Source organism: Passer domesticus, chromosome 2 (assembly GCF_036417665.1).
Source record: "Passer domesticus isolate bPasDom1 chromosome 2, bPasDom1.hap1, whole genome shotgun sequence".
Taxonomy (NCBI): Eukaryota; Metazoa; Chordata; class Aves; order Passeriformes; family Passeridae; genus Passer; species Passer domesticus.
In genome coordinates, this window is record NC_087475.1 from 18,233,620 (window position 1) to 18,250,367 (window position 16,748).

Genomic DNA, 16,748 nt, shown 5'->3' on the forward strand with positions numbered 1-16,748 from the left:
TGGAAAAAAAAGGGTATCTTTTCCTCAAGAGTCACATGTGCTTTTTAAAGGCTCCTAATCTCAGTCAAATGAAAATCAAAGTACTATTCTTTTATGTTCCCCAAACAAGTGTCTTATGTCCCAGCCACAATAACACTGCCCTGAATTCTTATACAAAGAAATGTGGCCTCCCCTACTATTGCTGAAACACAACCCTCCTTTTATCCACATTGTTACTGCCATAATGCCAAAAGTACTTCAGAAAAGAAAAGGTGGAAAAAGAACAGTGAAAAGTAACTCCCCTGCAGTGGGCTTGTTCTACTACCATAAATGGCCTATTAATATTTTAAAGCATAATTTTAAAGATTATGCAATACTGATCTACTAGCCTTGTGGAAAGTGAAACCTGTTGTGCAAGATGCTTGTGCTGTTCTGTTCTTTAGGTTGAACTAGAACTGGATTCTGGTTCTGTTAAACTGATGCTGCATGTACCACTTTGGAGCTCTACTATACTGTTTGAAAATAATCTTCTACATCCATGTCTTAAAAGGCAGCCCTAGAGTCGGCAAAGGAAAAATAGCTACAATAACTGTCTTTAATGAATCATAGCTCTGGAGCAGGACTAGAACTCTCAGAGGACAATGAAACCTACTTTCTGTTCATAGAATTTGTTTCATAAACAACACCATCTCTAATTCACCAGGCAGCAAAAAAAGTACAAGTGACAATGACACTTAGATAATTTTTCTTGAAAGTCTGAAAAACTAAGTGGTTTTCAATGACTTATAAGGGGATGAAAAATTCAGAAAAAATAGTAGCAGTAGTTGAGAATGTACTTAAGAATACAGATACCAAATTCTCATGAAGTTCACCTATTTTATATTACTGTGATCTTGAAATTATCACTGGCAAACCAATTTCAAGAAATCTCCCATTTGTGAAGAGCCAACACTCAAGCCCACATATGGAATTGATATAGGTGTCTCAATAATTGATACAGGTGTCACAACAGCAGCATGACATTTCATACTTACAGTTCCACCCATGTGAGGTGGCAGATACTCTCCACTGATGTATTCCTGCACGTCATTCTTGTTTGTGAACTTTAACATGCTTATTGCATCTGGGCCAAGCCAACCCTTCACAATTTTAAAAGCAGCTTTAAAAAAACAAAACAAAACACCAAACAAAAGGTATACATGAGTTAACAGGAAAGCAATTTTGTTATTTTGTTTTTGTAGGTCTTTTTCAGTGTATTGGTAGATCTTATATAACACAAGTGAGTTACATCCCTCAAAATATTGCAGAACCTGCTCTGAAAGTATCTATTATCATTGCAACGAGCAATACAAGGGAAAAAAGGTATTATTTACAGAGAAAATGGAAGGATCTTGATTTAATAACTGATGACTCTGTCTTAGAATTTACCCCTTGAAGTACTGAGTGGATAAAACCAATTGTGTTTCCAAATCTGAGTTAGGGAGGTTGAGAAAGATGTATACACTCTTCCTTGCTGAAATGTTTTGCTGATTTAAAGGATATTTGTTTAGACTTATGAAGCATTTACAAAGACCACTGTTATTTCAGTGACAGTAAAACATGAATATGCAGGAAAATATAAAGCCAACAAAAATATGTATTCATATGGCAACAGCAGAGGAATAGCATATTTATCCTGTACATTAAAGTTATAGCTAATTATTGAAGTATCCATATCAGAACAAGTGTAACCACATCAGCACCCAGTGTCAGCCATCTACCTTAAACTGTGTATTCTAGTTTTGAGCTGGTTATAAGTCGCCATCACTGCCAATGACAGGATTCCTGAAGGGATTCTACTTAGCAGCATTCAAGGAATAGATTATTTATCAAGGTCTCCTAACCTTTGAAAACAACAGGATGAATACAGACTTCATGCAAAGTATGATCCAAAATACAACAATAGAAGGAAAAATAAAAAGTATGCAACCTTTAAACTGACTGATTTAAACTGATTTAAAGATGCATGTTTAACAAACTGTATTATTCATCTGTATCTATACAGAGTAGAAGAATGCTTCTTATTTATATTGCTAAATTTTAAAAGTTATTACAATCTGAAAAGAAAAAAACCCAAAAAAATCCAACTTACCATTCATTATCCATGGCATTTCAAATATTACTATCTTTGCTGAAAAGAAAAAAACCAATCTGAATACGAAGTGCAAGGTATTTCTCCAATTAAGAGCAAGTACAGCAATAACAGTCACGTAAAATGTAAATATTCACTTTTACAAACCTCCATGTCCACCTCCCTGTAAAAGCAGTTTTGTACAAACTAATTGCTATTTAGAAACATGAGCTGTTTGCTTGGAAAACAAGTAACAAAATTCCAAGTTACACATTGTTTATATACTTCCTGGGATATTACTTTTCTGACATTTTGTCACTAATAACTCATTCACAAATAAGGCAAAAAACGCCAAGATCTCAACCTGACCTAGAAAACCAGCTACTGAAAAGAAGAAAGTTTAACAAGTATATTCAACACCCCTTACTTCACAAAGAAGCAAATAAGTCTTGTCTATCTATTTTCTCCAAACATTCTTTATTTAACCATAGAGGTTAGAAAACATTTAAGTGTCCCAATTTTTTTTCTTCTTGAATGTCAAAGTACAAAAAACAATGTTGCACTTGCCTTTAAGTTTGATATTTGATCAAAGCTTTGAACTTTGATCAGCAAGCCAAAATTTAATATTCAGAGTTTAAGCAGTTGCTGTATGGAAGTTAAACATTCACAGACATTTTCACCTAAAATTTACAACATATTTAAGATGAGCTATCATAAACTATGCAGTGTTTGCCTATGCATAAAAAAAACTAGCAGGCAAGTACACAGAGTTTTCTAAGTGTGCACACAAAAATGCCTTTTCAGAATAAATAATTTTCAGAATCAACCATTTTCATTTTCAGAATAAACCATTGCTCCCCATAAATTTCCAGGGCCATTCATTCTTTCACCACTGAAGACTTGTAAAGGATACAAACTATCATCAAAGTTTGTAAAGTTTCTACACAAGTAATAAGCAAAGGAAAAGAGGTTAATTACTTTCTATTATGTGCTTATAATAGTTCTTACTAGGTATAAATATAGTAAGAGCTATTAATAAACATTACTACTTCACAAAAAGACAGCAGATTTTTGATGAAAGTAAAGTTTATTCATCAAAGTTGTACTGATTTCAGGAGAAGACTATTCTAACACTGTAACATTCACATTTCATGAAATTACCCCAGAAAGCACGTGATAAAACCCTTTATCTTCCCCATCTTCTATCATATTATGAAATGCTCGTTACACCAGTCTACAATGCTTAATACTTAATATACAATACTTACTGAGGAAGTTTGGGTAATAATCTGTAAAGCAGTTGACAATAAACCGGACAAAATCCAAATCCTAAAATTAAAAAAAATTAATTAAAAAAAATAATCACAGCATAAATGCAAAGTAAGCCAAAACATTAAAAACCATAGGCTTAGTGAAGGTATTTATGAAAAGCACAAGATAGATATATTGTAGTCAACTGTGTTCCAATTTTACATACACTTCAAATATCCTCAAAACACAATGCAAGGCTTTTTCCTCCATTAAATTGCTGCAGGATTGTGGTCACACTTCCCTTATATAATCAGAGAAAGAAGTCAATAGACCTCTGAACAGTGCAATAACTAAGATATCTAAACTACTGCAGAGTATCAACAGGACTTAAGAGGTGCAGGAAAGATACAGGAAAAATAAACCTTTAGCACTAGAGAAGCTTGACAGGTGGAAAAATATTCAATATACTGAAATTTCACTTCAGTAATTATCCTACATGCTGTTCAATATACTACTGCACTCAGTATTATATTTCCAAAGGAAAAAAACAAACAGGTTTTCTTTGAAGACAACTTCTGAGTTTAGTATTAGTTGGTGGCATGCAGAGAAACTGTGGGCAGAGACAGTGCTCAAAAGAGCTCTTTCTCTACCACCCATTTTCAGGATGCTTCTATCCAATGAGCCACTGTACAGAAATAGTACAGTCTCCTTTGCAAAATCCATGTATAATGGAACTGTATTACACAGTTAAGGGCAAGGAAGGCTTTTTATGAAACAGGTGGAGAAATGAAGCAAGAGATACCTTACCACAATAAGGTACTCAGGTGGGAAGCTTGCCATGAGTATTTTTCCCAGTCCTTTAAACAGAAATGACCACTACTACTACTTTCAGAAATAGTACAGAGCATTTCTGGCTGAGAATCCAAAGCCTGTCATAACAGTAACAATGGAGAAGGAACTCCTAGGGTGATGTAAATACACTACCAAAACCTTTGTGGTCAGTGTGAAAAAGCCCCCAAAAATAACACTGTGTAAGGGGACGACCCACAACCTGAAAGCTTTTTAAGTGGCTTCAGCAACTAGAAACTAACTTGACCTCTTTACAGGCAAAGGTGGCCTCTAATAGAAGCATTTATCTCAACTGTCTATTGCTTGTACCAAATGCAATATCTTTCATTTTACAGCACAAACACAATGATCGATTAGAATTATTAGAATCTCCATTAATCAGCTTGCTGCTCTCTATTCTGCTGCCTATCCAAAAGCAGCACTATTAGACAGCAGAAGGGATAGATCCATTATTTTGATCAGAGTCTGGAAGCAGAAGTGCAGATTGCACAGACTATTCAATAACTGCACCTATTCTAGTTACCTGAACAGGTGCAACAAGCCATGAGCTATCAGAATTATCTCCTGCATACCAGTGATGAAAGTGATATAGAAGATGTCCATAGCAACAGAACAGACAAAGGAGGCATGCTCTAGAAGAGAACTCAGAGATTCAAGTTCTTTTTCTTTTAGGATAGATTTATCAATTACTCCACTTGGCTACAAATAGCCATTAAAAATATTCCTGTTCTGTGACAAACATATTAACTACAAAGCAAGCCTGTACAATGGGACAGTTACAGACAGCACTTGCTGAGATTTTGTCTCTAGGAGTCTCAAAGACACAGGGGGGAAAAAAGCTGCTTCAGGATATAATCCATAAAACCCAAATCAAATTAGTCTTTCACATCAAGGAAATTATTACAATCCTTTACTCCTGCTATGTAAAACTGCAGTTCCAGTATTATCTTTAGGAGCATGAACAGACAGCTCTCACTGCACAGGAAAGAGTACCAACCTTGCAAAACAGAATCACACCATATCTATTTGTCAAATTACCTCCCCATAAACTGGTGGCCCTGTACTGCACAGCTGCAAGGTCCCAGTGCAACATTAATAATCTTGCCTATGCCAGGTATAGACAACCTCTTCTGGAGCTGGGTTTGGGGATGGGGTTTTTTTTGCTTACATTAATTCTTGCTGTACCACCACCACCAGACAAAGAAGCATAAAGACTCAAATTTCAGTCGTTCTTATAATAACAGGACAGCATGGCACTTGGTAAGAAATGTAGTTATTCTATAGAAATAGATTTTATTTTTAACCTATAGACAATCTTGAGATTTTTAGTTATTATTAAGTCTATAAATGTGTACTGATAGGCAAGATTTCAACCTTGCAATCTAAACCAGCTCAGCCACCAAACTAAAAGCAAGTTTTCAGCATGTTGCAGAAGACAAAATTTAATATGTAACAAAATGTTTTGGAAACTGCTCGTGTCATGGGAAAAAGCTCTACCATATCACTTATCTCAATGACTGTTAAGTTATTAATGTGTCAAGGACTGCACAGTGACTTCCTTTTTTCTTGTAACACAAGTTAAATAATTCCAAAAGCAATCAAGACAAGAAAGTAAAAATACTTACTATGTGACTGATTCCAGTTTCAGCCATGTCAAATACCACTGTCAAGGGCTTTCCATGATCTCTCTTGGCATAATGTTCTAACCAAAAAGCAACCAGTTTCTTTTTGTCAAGTTGCTGTTTAGGATCTCTCGTATGATGCTTCACTTTGAACCAAACTTGGACAAAAACACAGAAAAAAGTTGAAGGAAAGATCCAAGCAAACAGAAAACATCATCCAAATAACTACAGAGGATGCACTTTAATGTATTAACACCTCTGAGTTTGTATTTTATATTTGTCTTGATTTTGTGACCACTGAACAGCCAGAAAAACAACTGAACAACCTCTTCATATACCCCACATTGCTCACATTTTTTACTATAATTTTTTAGAAATTGAAAATACAAAGAGTTACACCTTAAAAGAAACAAAGTGGAAAAACACTTTCTGTGTATTTCAAGACTGTTTACCTAGATTAGTATTTCATAATTTAAAATTAAATCACATGGTCTTCAGACAATACTATGTTCAGCACATATTCTATGTATTGCTGTAAAATTAATGTTTCCTTTTCTTCTTAGTTTCCTATAGCACTGCAGTTGATGTGTTTTGAAAAAACTATTTATACATGCATTAAGAATTATATAAAAAGCAACAGATCTTTCCAAATAAAATGAAAAATTCCAGGAGGTGAGCAACACTGTAGAAATAAAAGCCTAGTATATATTCTACTGGAATTAAAAAACTTAGTCATACAGAGACTTGTTTTTCCATGGGGAAAAAAAAGCCCTGCAGGCATAATTCAAAGTAAAGACTTGATAAAAATGTCTGAATCCAAGTTAGTGATTACACAATAAGTGAGAAAATAAATATTCAGGGAAGGAATGTGAAGAGTAGATTCCATTTTTACTACCTTTACAGTATCTAAGTTAGACAAGCCTGAAAATAACTAGATATGCTCAATATTCTTCTCCCTGAAACTTGGAAAGTGGTAAAGTAAAAACCAGATTTCTTCTCCATGTTTCATGTACAGAAACAAATGTTTTTAAATACAGCATGTTAGCTAGACTGTATTTCAAGATTAAGAGACGCCCCTATTCAAACACAGAACATAAACAAGAATATAATAGTTTCATGTAAGACAGGGGTCACATCACCAAGCCTGTCAGAGTCAGGCCCATGGTGTGATTCTGAGGCTGCCCTGTGCAGGGTCAGGAGTTGGACTCCATCATCCTGCTGGATCCCTTCCAACTCAGTGGATTCTCTGATAAATAAAAACTTTATAACTCAATTGCCTTTTTAAGTCAAAACAGCAGCTAATATATATCGATGTCTCTTCTTAAAATGCTTATTTTTCAAGATGATAAAATGCTGGAAACAAAACAATGATCAAAGGCTGAAAATAATCTATTCTGTATAACTTACATAACTTATAGCCCTCTTTATCGTATCCATGTAGAAAGAGAGCACCAATTTCAAATAACCATTTTGGCAGGACAGATTCTGACAAGTCTGCAAAAGCAAATGAAATACTATTTCAGTAATCATATTAATAATCACACTGTAACTTAACAGAAGTCACTAAAAATGTAGAAGCCTACCAAAAAAAGGCCCCCAAAAACATCTTTATAAGCCGCTTTACAAAGTCTTTATGATGCAAATATTGAGATAATTTGAAATTTTACTATCTTGTTCTCATGCTACAGAGTACAATCTATTTGTGAAGTCAATTTTTTTTTAAATCTACAGAAAAAAATGCTGCAAGTGTTTTATTTTTTTCATATTTGTAGCCTCCCCACCATGCTCTATCCTTTAACTCAGAGTGTGAAGTCCTGTAGTTAGAGTTCACCTTCAAAATATTTTCACAGCACAAAAATGAGATCTTTGATTTAATGTACCAGACCAGTGCTATTACAATGAACAAGACAGCCCTGTTTGTTGTGAGGCTTTTTGCTATTTGTTTTTTTTAGAACTCTATGATGCAAAGAGACAAAACAAGAGATAGCTGCCTTCCTTCCTTCCCCTTAAACACCCTTTCAATGGACATATGGAACCACAAGAAAACTGAGGCACTACTGGTCAACATAAAAAGCAATACTTTTTCTCTTGTTTTCGTTTTTTGAAAGTTCTTGCTCAGCTCTCCATGGTACTTGCAAGCCTCTAAAAGGTTATTAATGAAACTACATATAGAGGTCAGTGGTAGTTCAATAGAAAAACAACACACACCTTCAAAATCACTGTACAACATAGCTTACCATTAACTGTGTATTCTTTCCTCCACTGAAAGCTTTCATCAATCATCTTTAACGTATCATCCACAACATCATGACGCCAAATCAAGTAGTTTTCAACCCATTTATCATCTTGCTGAAGTCTTTCCACATCTCTAGAATCATATTTATCTGATTTATCTAGGAAATAAATAAGTTAGTGTCTATAGCATTTGCTACAGAAACATGAAGAGATTTGTTAAGTGTATGTCTACAAGCATCTACTTGGTCCATAGGCTTTCTCTTGCAGTTTCAAATTTAAGGAAACAAAGCACAGCATGATAAATTAATGAAAATCCAATTATCTGCTGCCATGATATTTAGGGACAACACAACATCACTCTCACTAGAAAAATATTTTCTGTGATCATTATGCAACAAAAAAACAAGTTGCATTTGGGACAGGTGTAATTTTTCTAAAACCAGTTTTCTGCAATTGACATGAATTAGTATACAGTATTAGAATCTGTGTACTGATGAATGTATATACTGAACATCACAAGTACATGCTTGAGTTCTTAAACTTATAGGTATCAGCATGTTAGACCATAAAATGTCTGACAACAAACAAAATTCATGGTTTTGAGCATGCACTACACATGACTGCATTTAATAAAAATGTTTTTAATTTAAAAAATTACCGTTGACACTTGTTTTAAATTGTTACCCTACCCAATAAAAAGTACATGCAATTCCAGATTAGTACAAAAGCCCCCAAGGCTTCTTGTATCTTCTTGTATCACATTAGCAACACGATAACAGGCTTACATGCTTTTGGAAGTACTTCAGATGAAGCAAGACTGGCTGCTGCTCTGAGTTTTTTCATTTTTAAATAGGAAAGTAAAACACAATGCTAAGTGGACCCATTTCTACTATAGATACACTTAAACAAAAGCCTAGTTTTTAAATCAATGATCCTCTTTCTGAGAAATTGGTAAAAATAGAATGTAAATCAAGAGCCCATAATAGAAACAGGCTTCTGAAAGCAGAAGACACTAATACACATCTCTGCTAACTATTAAAATACCATAAGCTCTAAAACTATTCACTTAAATTAGTGATTACCATGGAAAAAATTAAGACTGTTAATAAAAGAGATTTAATTTTCACATACTGCAAAGAACTGTTCCTCTGTCAATAACAAACACTTTCAGAGCCATTTACGACTATCTGGAACTGTGATGGAATGGCTTGGCAATGTGTATTTCAGTCAGACAACTCTGGGGAAGTAGTTAAGAAAAAGACACCACTAAATTCTGCTAATATTTGTTGGTTTATTGGCCTACATGCAAAAATATTATCTTGTTTTTCAATTTATATTGTTTCCTGTTATAGATTAGTCAATATAACTGCAAGAATATACCAGTTTAAATGTGTCCATTCACTAAATTGTAGCTGCACTCCCCAATGCATCTCTTCACATCTAACTGCTTCTCACATACATCATCTACCAAATCCCTTCTTCATTAGGCTTCAAATTTCTCCTTCCCCTAATCCCACTCCACTAGTTTACGTTGTTCCTTAGATAACCCTAGAATTTAATCCCACTTTCCTTAATCTTAGTTCCCTACTTTCTTCTCCGCCCAAAAGCCTCTAAATCTCTTTAACTGTTGAATTTCCTTTCCTCATCATTTCCACACTTGCATTGGAGAGCTGATTTCCTATATTCTGAGTCCAGTGAAGTGATCACTCAGCACCAAACTGAAATGTTTAACGTCTCTGTGGCTCTAGAGGAATCACATATGAATTGCAAAAATGCTGAGTGAAATTTTGTAGTCTCAACTGCTCATCTGAAATTTGTAATTTCTCCAAAGATTTAAGAAGTTTTGTCTGAGAAAAGCTAGCAGTACTTAGTTTCAAGTTAACCACTTCACCTTGGTTTGATAAACTCTAACACACACTGGCTTCCAGCTATGACTGACTGCAGTTAATCAGCCAAGTACTTTGCTGAGATCAGTCCCATGTGTATCTTAAATAAGGGATTAGGGTACTCTGTAATTAAAGAGGAAACCCACCACCAGGTAAAAACTAACAGGATAACATTTTACACCACTTTCTGAGGCTCTCTTTGCTTTCAGTATCTGCCTGAGAGCACAACTGTCAAAATGAGAGACCTGTGCATCTTGTATCAAACTGTAATTTAAAACCATTGACATACCATTACATGGAACAAACCTCAGAACACATTTCTCAGCCACTAACAAGTTTGCCCGAACTCTGAACTTAGAAAATATTTTTAAAAACAGACATTTAACTTTGTATTTTAAGAAAATGAAAGTGAAAGAGAAACAGAGAAAATGTCTAATCCAAACTTTCAACATAATGGAAAGCAAGCTGCAGAGATAAGGATAGGTGAACAAGTATCTTTCCTCTCTTCTGTAACCAAGTTCCCAACAAGACACATGTAATCTGAATTTACATATATGCTACAATACACCCTAAAACCAGGGGAAACACCTAGTCAAACCCTGCATCCACAAGCACTTGCAGAATGCCAGTATTTGCAGCAGGTTAGCTTAAGATTGACAGAACAACAGTACTAAGCACTGAATACTGTATGATTTTACCTGCTTGATCCAATTCTTGCTACAAAATAAGTAAAATTTAGAATGAGAATGTGAATCCAAAACAAAGGTGGTTATGTCCCACACAAAAAGCAGAGTGATATAAAATTGATTGAGTCCTTCCAAGAACCCAGTGATTGAAAATGTGTCAGCTCAGAGGAGGAATTCCTCTTCAAATCCGTACATGCCACATAATTTTACAGACATCTGGAAACTTGTTTTCAAAAATATACTGTGAAATAATCAGAATGTTTCTAACTTTAAATCATTCATGGAACACTTGGGTGCAGTTACTGTATTATTAGAAACTTCTGGAGTTAAATGGGAATTAGTTGAAAGAAAACAAGACCTTTGGGATTCTCAATACAGTTTAAATACATCCTGCACAACAGCTAAGAGGCCAAAAAAGAAACAGTATTTGAGGGGCTCCCATATGGAAATTCAGGTGGAACTATAAACTGAAGTAACTTACCTCAGACAATCTCCAAGCCTACCTATTTAGATACCTGTCACCATATACTGATGTTTTTCTCAAAGAAAAATTAGGTGCTGGCTTCTTCACACTTACAGGACTGCCACTAGGACACTGAGACATGAAGTTGTCACCCTCAGCTCAGGAAGAGAGACATCTCTGTAACCGAGTCCACAATGAACGGAATTTTGTAAGGTGTTTGGAACACACAGCACTCACCCCAAAGGTAACACAAGGAAAAGCACCACCAGGTATTTCTGTTCAGAAAGAGCTACTGAAAACCACATGTGTAGCAGCAGTGCCAGACTTTTGTGTAAGACTTCATAGTCCAGAGGCTTGGAAACCTGGTTGCTCCCTCAGTCCAAGACACTCAAACCTTTCTGTATCATAGCACATGTATCACAGCCCATGGAAAAGGCAAAACTTAGATGCTGCAATACTTTTCCATTGATCCAGGAAACTGCAGAAACTAAGCAAGACTCAGATCCAAAAAAGCAATAAAAAGCATAATCTGCCAAATTATAAGTTACACATAAGGGAGTGACAGTAGCAATGAGATGTGGCCATTATTAACACTCTTTATTTCTTTAGCTGAAAGCTCTTCAGGAAAATTTGAGTGAGCAAAACTGACCAGGTATTTATCCTTATTTTGAAAATAGTTGGTTAAAGTCACTTTCATTTTCTCATTAGGCATTTGAGGTCAAGAGAAAAGACTGAAAGAAGACAAAAGCTGTTTGAACAGCAACTTCTTATATTACTTGCCTTCCTTTTTTTTTTTCTTTAGTGAGGACTTCTGTCTTTTCCATGGGCACATTCTGCCCTTTAAAAGTTGTCTTCAAGCTGAGAAGCCTCCAGTGAAACTCTACCAATTAATTACTATGTTTCAACATAAAAACATCTTCTATAACACCAGAGAACAGCTCTGAAAACAACTGCAGAACTACACAAGACTAAATGCACGCAAATTTCACTGCAATACATTCACTAGAAGATTTCATTAAGCACAAATTGTAAAATCTCTTCTTTACATTCCTCTTTTTTTCACTGCCATCTAATTTGCATGCCAGGAGCCCCTGCAGCAGGTCCAGTGGAGGGCTGCAAAGACCATTAAGGGACTGGAGCACCTCTCTTATGAGAACAGGCTGAGAGAGCTGGGCCTCTTCAGCCTTGGGAAGATGACTGAGAGGAGACCCCATCAATGTCTGTCAGTATCTGCAGGGAGGTGGCAGAGGATGGGCCCTGGCTCTTCTCAGTGGTGCCCAGCAACAGGGCAAGAGGCAATGGCAAAGACTGATGAGTATGAGGGAGAATTTCTTCATGGTGTGTGACTGAGCCCTGCAACAGATTGCCCAGAGAGGATGTGGAGTCATCCGAGGACTGCCTGCATGCAAACCTGTGCCCTGTGCTCCAGGATGACCCTGCCTGAACAGGCTGGGCCAGACGAGCCACTATGGCTCCTTCCAACTTGACCTGTTCTGTGATTACCAGGAGAACAGCGCTGTGCTGCTGGGTTTTCTTCTGGTGTTTATGCTTTAGGAAAAGTAATACAAATTGGAGAATATTCAGCAGGAATATAGAAGAATAACTACAGGACTCAAAACCAGGCAGCACAGCTGAGTCACACGCTAAATTAATCCAGAGAAGTTCAGAATTAAAAACCTGAATGAGCTCTCCCTCCAGAAAAAACTCTTATCTAGAAAAGCAGTGTTACAGAACAAGCCATACATAAAGCTAAGCAGGGACAGAAACTGCACATATTTTAATAGAGAACAAATCTAGAAACTTCATTGTACAAAGCAGAGAAAAAAAGCAACTTAGAAAAGTATGTCAAATGTTACATCACACAAAGAGACTCAATTTACCTACTGTCTTAAAGCTATTCCAGCCAAGAATTCTTGGTTTAAAATGGTCACAATCAATTCTCTGACTTTGGCTACCAAGAGGAAACCCATTTTAATAGGCTGTTGATGCCAAACACTAAGCTAGGCACTGTAACAATTCAGGTATGTGCCTTCAGTTGCTACATGAGAAAATCAGCAAGACTAGAAACAATTTAAGAAGGTCAGTAGCCATAAAGGGACAGGAATGAAGAACAAACCAAACACTATTTCTATCCAATAAGGAATTATTTCAATAACCTCAAGCAGCAATAGACAAATAACTACCTTCACAAAGTGAGATAAACTTTTAGCAAAACCGAACACTGTCAGTGACAATAAAGACTGCTTTCAATAAAAAGCTCAATCATTAATGTTACAGAGCTTTCTATGAAAGTGTTTCCCATCTTATCCTTCCACCAGTCTCAGCCTAAAAGCTAATAACCAGGAGAAACAGACATTTTGGAGCATAAAAAGACATGCAGGTATGCAAAACATTACTTTATGACTCTTCTACAACAGTCTTACCACTGATTTTTAAGGGTGTCCCATATGTCTAAAAATTTATTTGCAATCAGCCCATATGATTAACAAAACACCTTTGCTACAGGCTTAAAGAAAGTAATGGTGAAATTTAATCCTTTACATTGGAAGGATAGGAAACCTCTCTTGCAAAATGTTTTCTGAAAAGTAGGACTTGCCTAAAGGAGAAAGGAAGAGGATGTAAGTGGGGAGGGCCAGGAAATAACAGGCAATTAGAAACAGTTAACATGCAAAACAAAATATGAACAAAACTAGTTTAATGAAAAAATCAAACAAGACTCGATTGTAAATAAATTCCACAGTGACATTAAAATAGAAAGTAATAGCCCAGAAATAAAAGCTAATTTTAGAAAGGAATGGAAATTCACTATAGAAAAATATATGCTTGTTTGCTAGAAAACATTGTTAGTGCCAGTCAGTGCTAGAAAAAAATAATCTTTTGTTTTCATTGTTCCTTTCACCAGTAAAATCATTTACGTCACCAACTCCCACAAAGAATCTAAACAGGCAAAAGAAAAATTAGGCCCAAAACCAGTGAAGACAAAGTATTGTCTGCCTTCCACATCAGACAGTGTTTGCCAGTCTATTGGACTAACAGGGACACTATTGGAGACAAACCTTTTCAATACAAGGGTTTAATTATCGGGACATACATTCCTCACAAGAACTGAAGTTGTTTTTAGAATCCAGCTAGAAAGCTAACTGAAGGGGAAAAAAAAACCCACAAGATTTCAGTTAATAAAAAATACTGTTTTGCAGATAAGATGCAACAGTGGCCAAGCTTTCCTTCTAGAACACTTCAATGGCCAAATAAGCTGAATAACTCCACAAAGAAAGTTCTCGTACAAATTTTGGGAAGACAAACCAGTAAGGTTCTCTGACACTTTCACACTGTATCTGACTATCAAAAGCATCTTCTGATTTGGTCACATAAAGAAAACAACTGTATAATTTAAAAAATCAGATTTATGGTGCTTTCAATTGCTGAACAAAACTTTTTGTACCCAACCTTGAAAATTATCAACACCACAGCATATTATTATAATAATAATTATAATGCATGTTGGAATATTAGACTTTTCTGAATCACCTATATATTTTTGTAGATTCTACTTTGAACTAAAAAATTGTATTCTGCCAATAAATAATTTCAATGAAAAAGTAGGATTTCAAAGTTTTCTTTCTTTCTTCTAAGTTTTCATTTCATAACAAAAGTAAACATTACTGTAAAGCCATCTCAGCATTTTTGACCATTACCAAATCTTCCCACATGAGGAGGGGCAGGAGGGAAACTAATAACTATGAGCTGCAGAATATGGAAGAATCACTTTATCTTTGATGATCAGAATTACTGTGTTTCTAGAATAACCAGTTACATTGTTTTCCCCAGAGGGAAAACAAAACAGTGGCAGCTGCAACCTCCAGGAAAAAAAAAAATAAACAGAAAAAAACCCCTAACAAACAATAAACTGCCTGAAAACTTTTCTCCAACTTTAACACCTGCAGTTCACGTGTAAACAGAATAAAGTTTGCTCTGTAGAGGCCCACAATTCTTTGACCACACTAAACTTTACAGGAAGGATCAGCCTATCAGTGTAGCCTGACAGTGCCCTTAGTTTTGAAAGAAGACTAAAGACTAAAATTCCTGGGTATGAAGCAATCATTTGCACCTTTACACCCCCAAGTCACAGGTTTGAGGGTGGCCCTACATTCCTTTGATTAAGGAGCATAAAAGAATATGTTTTAGAAAACACACCGTAAAGGCTGATTGAGCAGTACAAAATTAAAATCCTGTGTTTTTCACTCTGGATTGTGGTCATGAGAACATTAATTTGATTGGGGCATTCCTCAAGTTGTGGCAGAATCTTAGCAACACAGACTCAAAAAAGTCTTAATCCTAAAAACATGACCCAAAAACGGGCTTACTGTGAAAAAGTGTTCAAAATATTGCAAATAGGATTACAGCTTACCTTGCAACAACATTCAGTTATTTAATGGCTGTATCAACCAGCCCAACAGAGACATTGTTACACCTAGATAAACTTGTGGAATTCCGAGATTTTAAGCAGTAGATCAACTGAAAGACTAATACCCCTTTTCCACAACTACTGTCCCTCAGCAGTCTTAGGCTTTCTAAAAAAATTATTTATGAGTGTGACTCTGGGATAATAGAACACAAAGCAAGCTGAATCACCTACCATATGAAAATACACACGAATTTAAAATATTAAGAGGCAATAAAAATTAGAATTTAAGATGAGCCTCCACTGATTCAAACCTGAGTTTTACAAAGATATCCTTATTCACTTAGAAATACCAAATGGTAAAATAAGCTCTCACTACTTTAAGACTTTCTAATCAATTTTGTCATCAGAAATAAAGGTCATCTATAACCAAGGCCAAAGTAGTCTTCTTTATGAAAGTTAGCAGAGCAACCATATGAGACAAAGTTGTACTACCCTCAAGACCTTCAAAGTTTTCCAAAAGCATGTTCCAGCCCACTACAAAGAAGAAGCACATAACCCTTACATAAAGGTGATAGACAGCAAGGTGACCTCAATAGTTCTGATCAGAAACATCAAAGCAAGGCATTTGTTTGCAGAACTGAGGCTCATACTGAAGGAGATGCAGGCAACACAACTACTGCACTTTTACTGTATTTGCATTAAAAATTGCATAGATTTATGTTTTTAGTAGAAAGTCTCTAGTCACAATGAAACACATTGTTTACTGCAGTTGTTAGCATACTCTACATTCCTCTAACATAGGCAATGCAAATCAACCTTGAAATAAAAGGAAACCACTCTAGGCTTACCCCAGTCTTCCCTCTCCCCTAGTCATCCCCAGCATCTCCTGGCCTTCATTTGCAAATTTAAATGCACCTGCACTTAAAAACCGAGCTGGACATGCAGCATGATCTTAATTATGGCCTGCATGAAACTGAGTGCAAGTTACTCCAGACAAACAACTTCCTTTGATAAACTCGGTGAGGGCAGAATGCCTCCATTCCCCCTTCCCTGACATGTTTTATGCCAAAGAACACCAAGCACAGCAATGTCCCAGGCCACACTCTCCAGCCAACCAAACACCCTGCAAGAGAAAAGGAGCAAGAGCTTTGCCCCAGCACAGCCTGCAAGAGAAAAGGAGCGAGAGCTTTGCCCCAGCACAGCCTGCAAGAGAAAAGGAGCGAGAGCTTTGCCCCAGCACAACCTGCAGCCCCAGACAGGGA

The 16,748-nt window shown here is 36.1% G+C and overlaps 1 protein-coding gene across 3 annotated transcripts in view; it reads right to left on the minus strand.

The window, feature by feature from the left end:
- The window catches only part of MOSPD2 (motile sperm domain containing 2), a 32,920-nt gene that overhangs the window by 15,430 nt on the left and 742 nt on the right, over window positions 1-16,748 (minus strand). For 2 of the 3 annotated variants that reach the window (XM_064407637.1, XM_064407638.1), the window contains exons 3-8: window positions 8,049-8,204; window positions 7,219-7,305; window positions 5,815-5,969; window positions 3,358-3,418; window positions 2,111-2,149; window positions 1,014-1,138 (exon numbers count right to left, since the gene is read on the minus strand). In XM_064407637.1, coding sequence (XP_064263707.1) covers window positions 1,014-1,138; window positions 2,111-2,149; window positions 3,358-3,418; window positions 5,815-5,969; window positions 7,219-7,305; window positions 8,049-8,204 — 623 coding nt within the window. Of the gene's footprint in view, window positions 1-1,013; window positions 1,139-2,110; window positions 2,150-3,357; window positions 3,419-5,814; window positions 5,970-7,218; window positions 7,306-8,048; window positions 8,205-11,099; window positions 11,121-16,748 lie in introns of those variants that run through there. The other variant, XM_064407639.1, reaches the window with a different exon arrangement.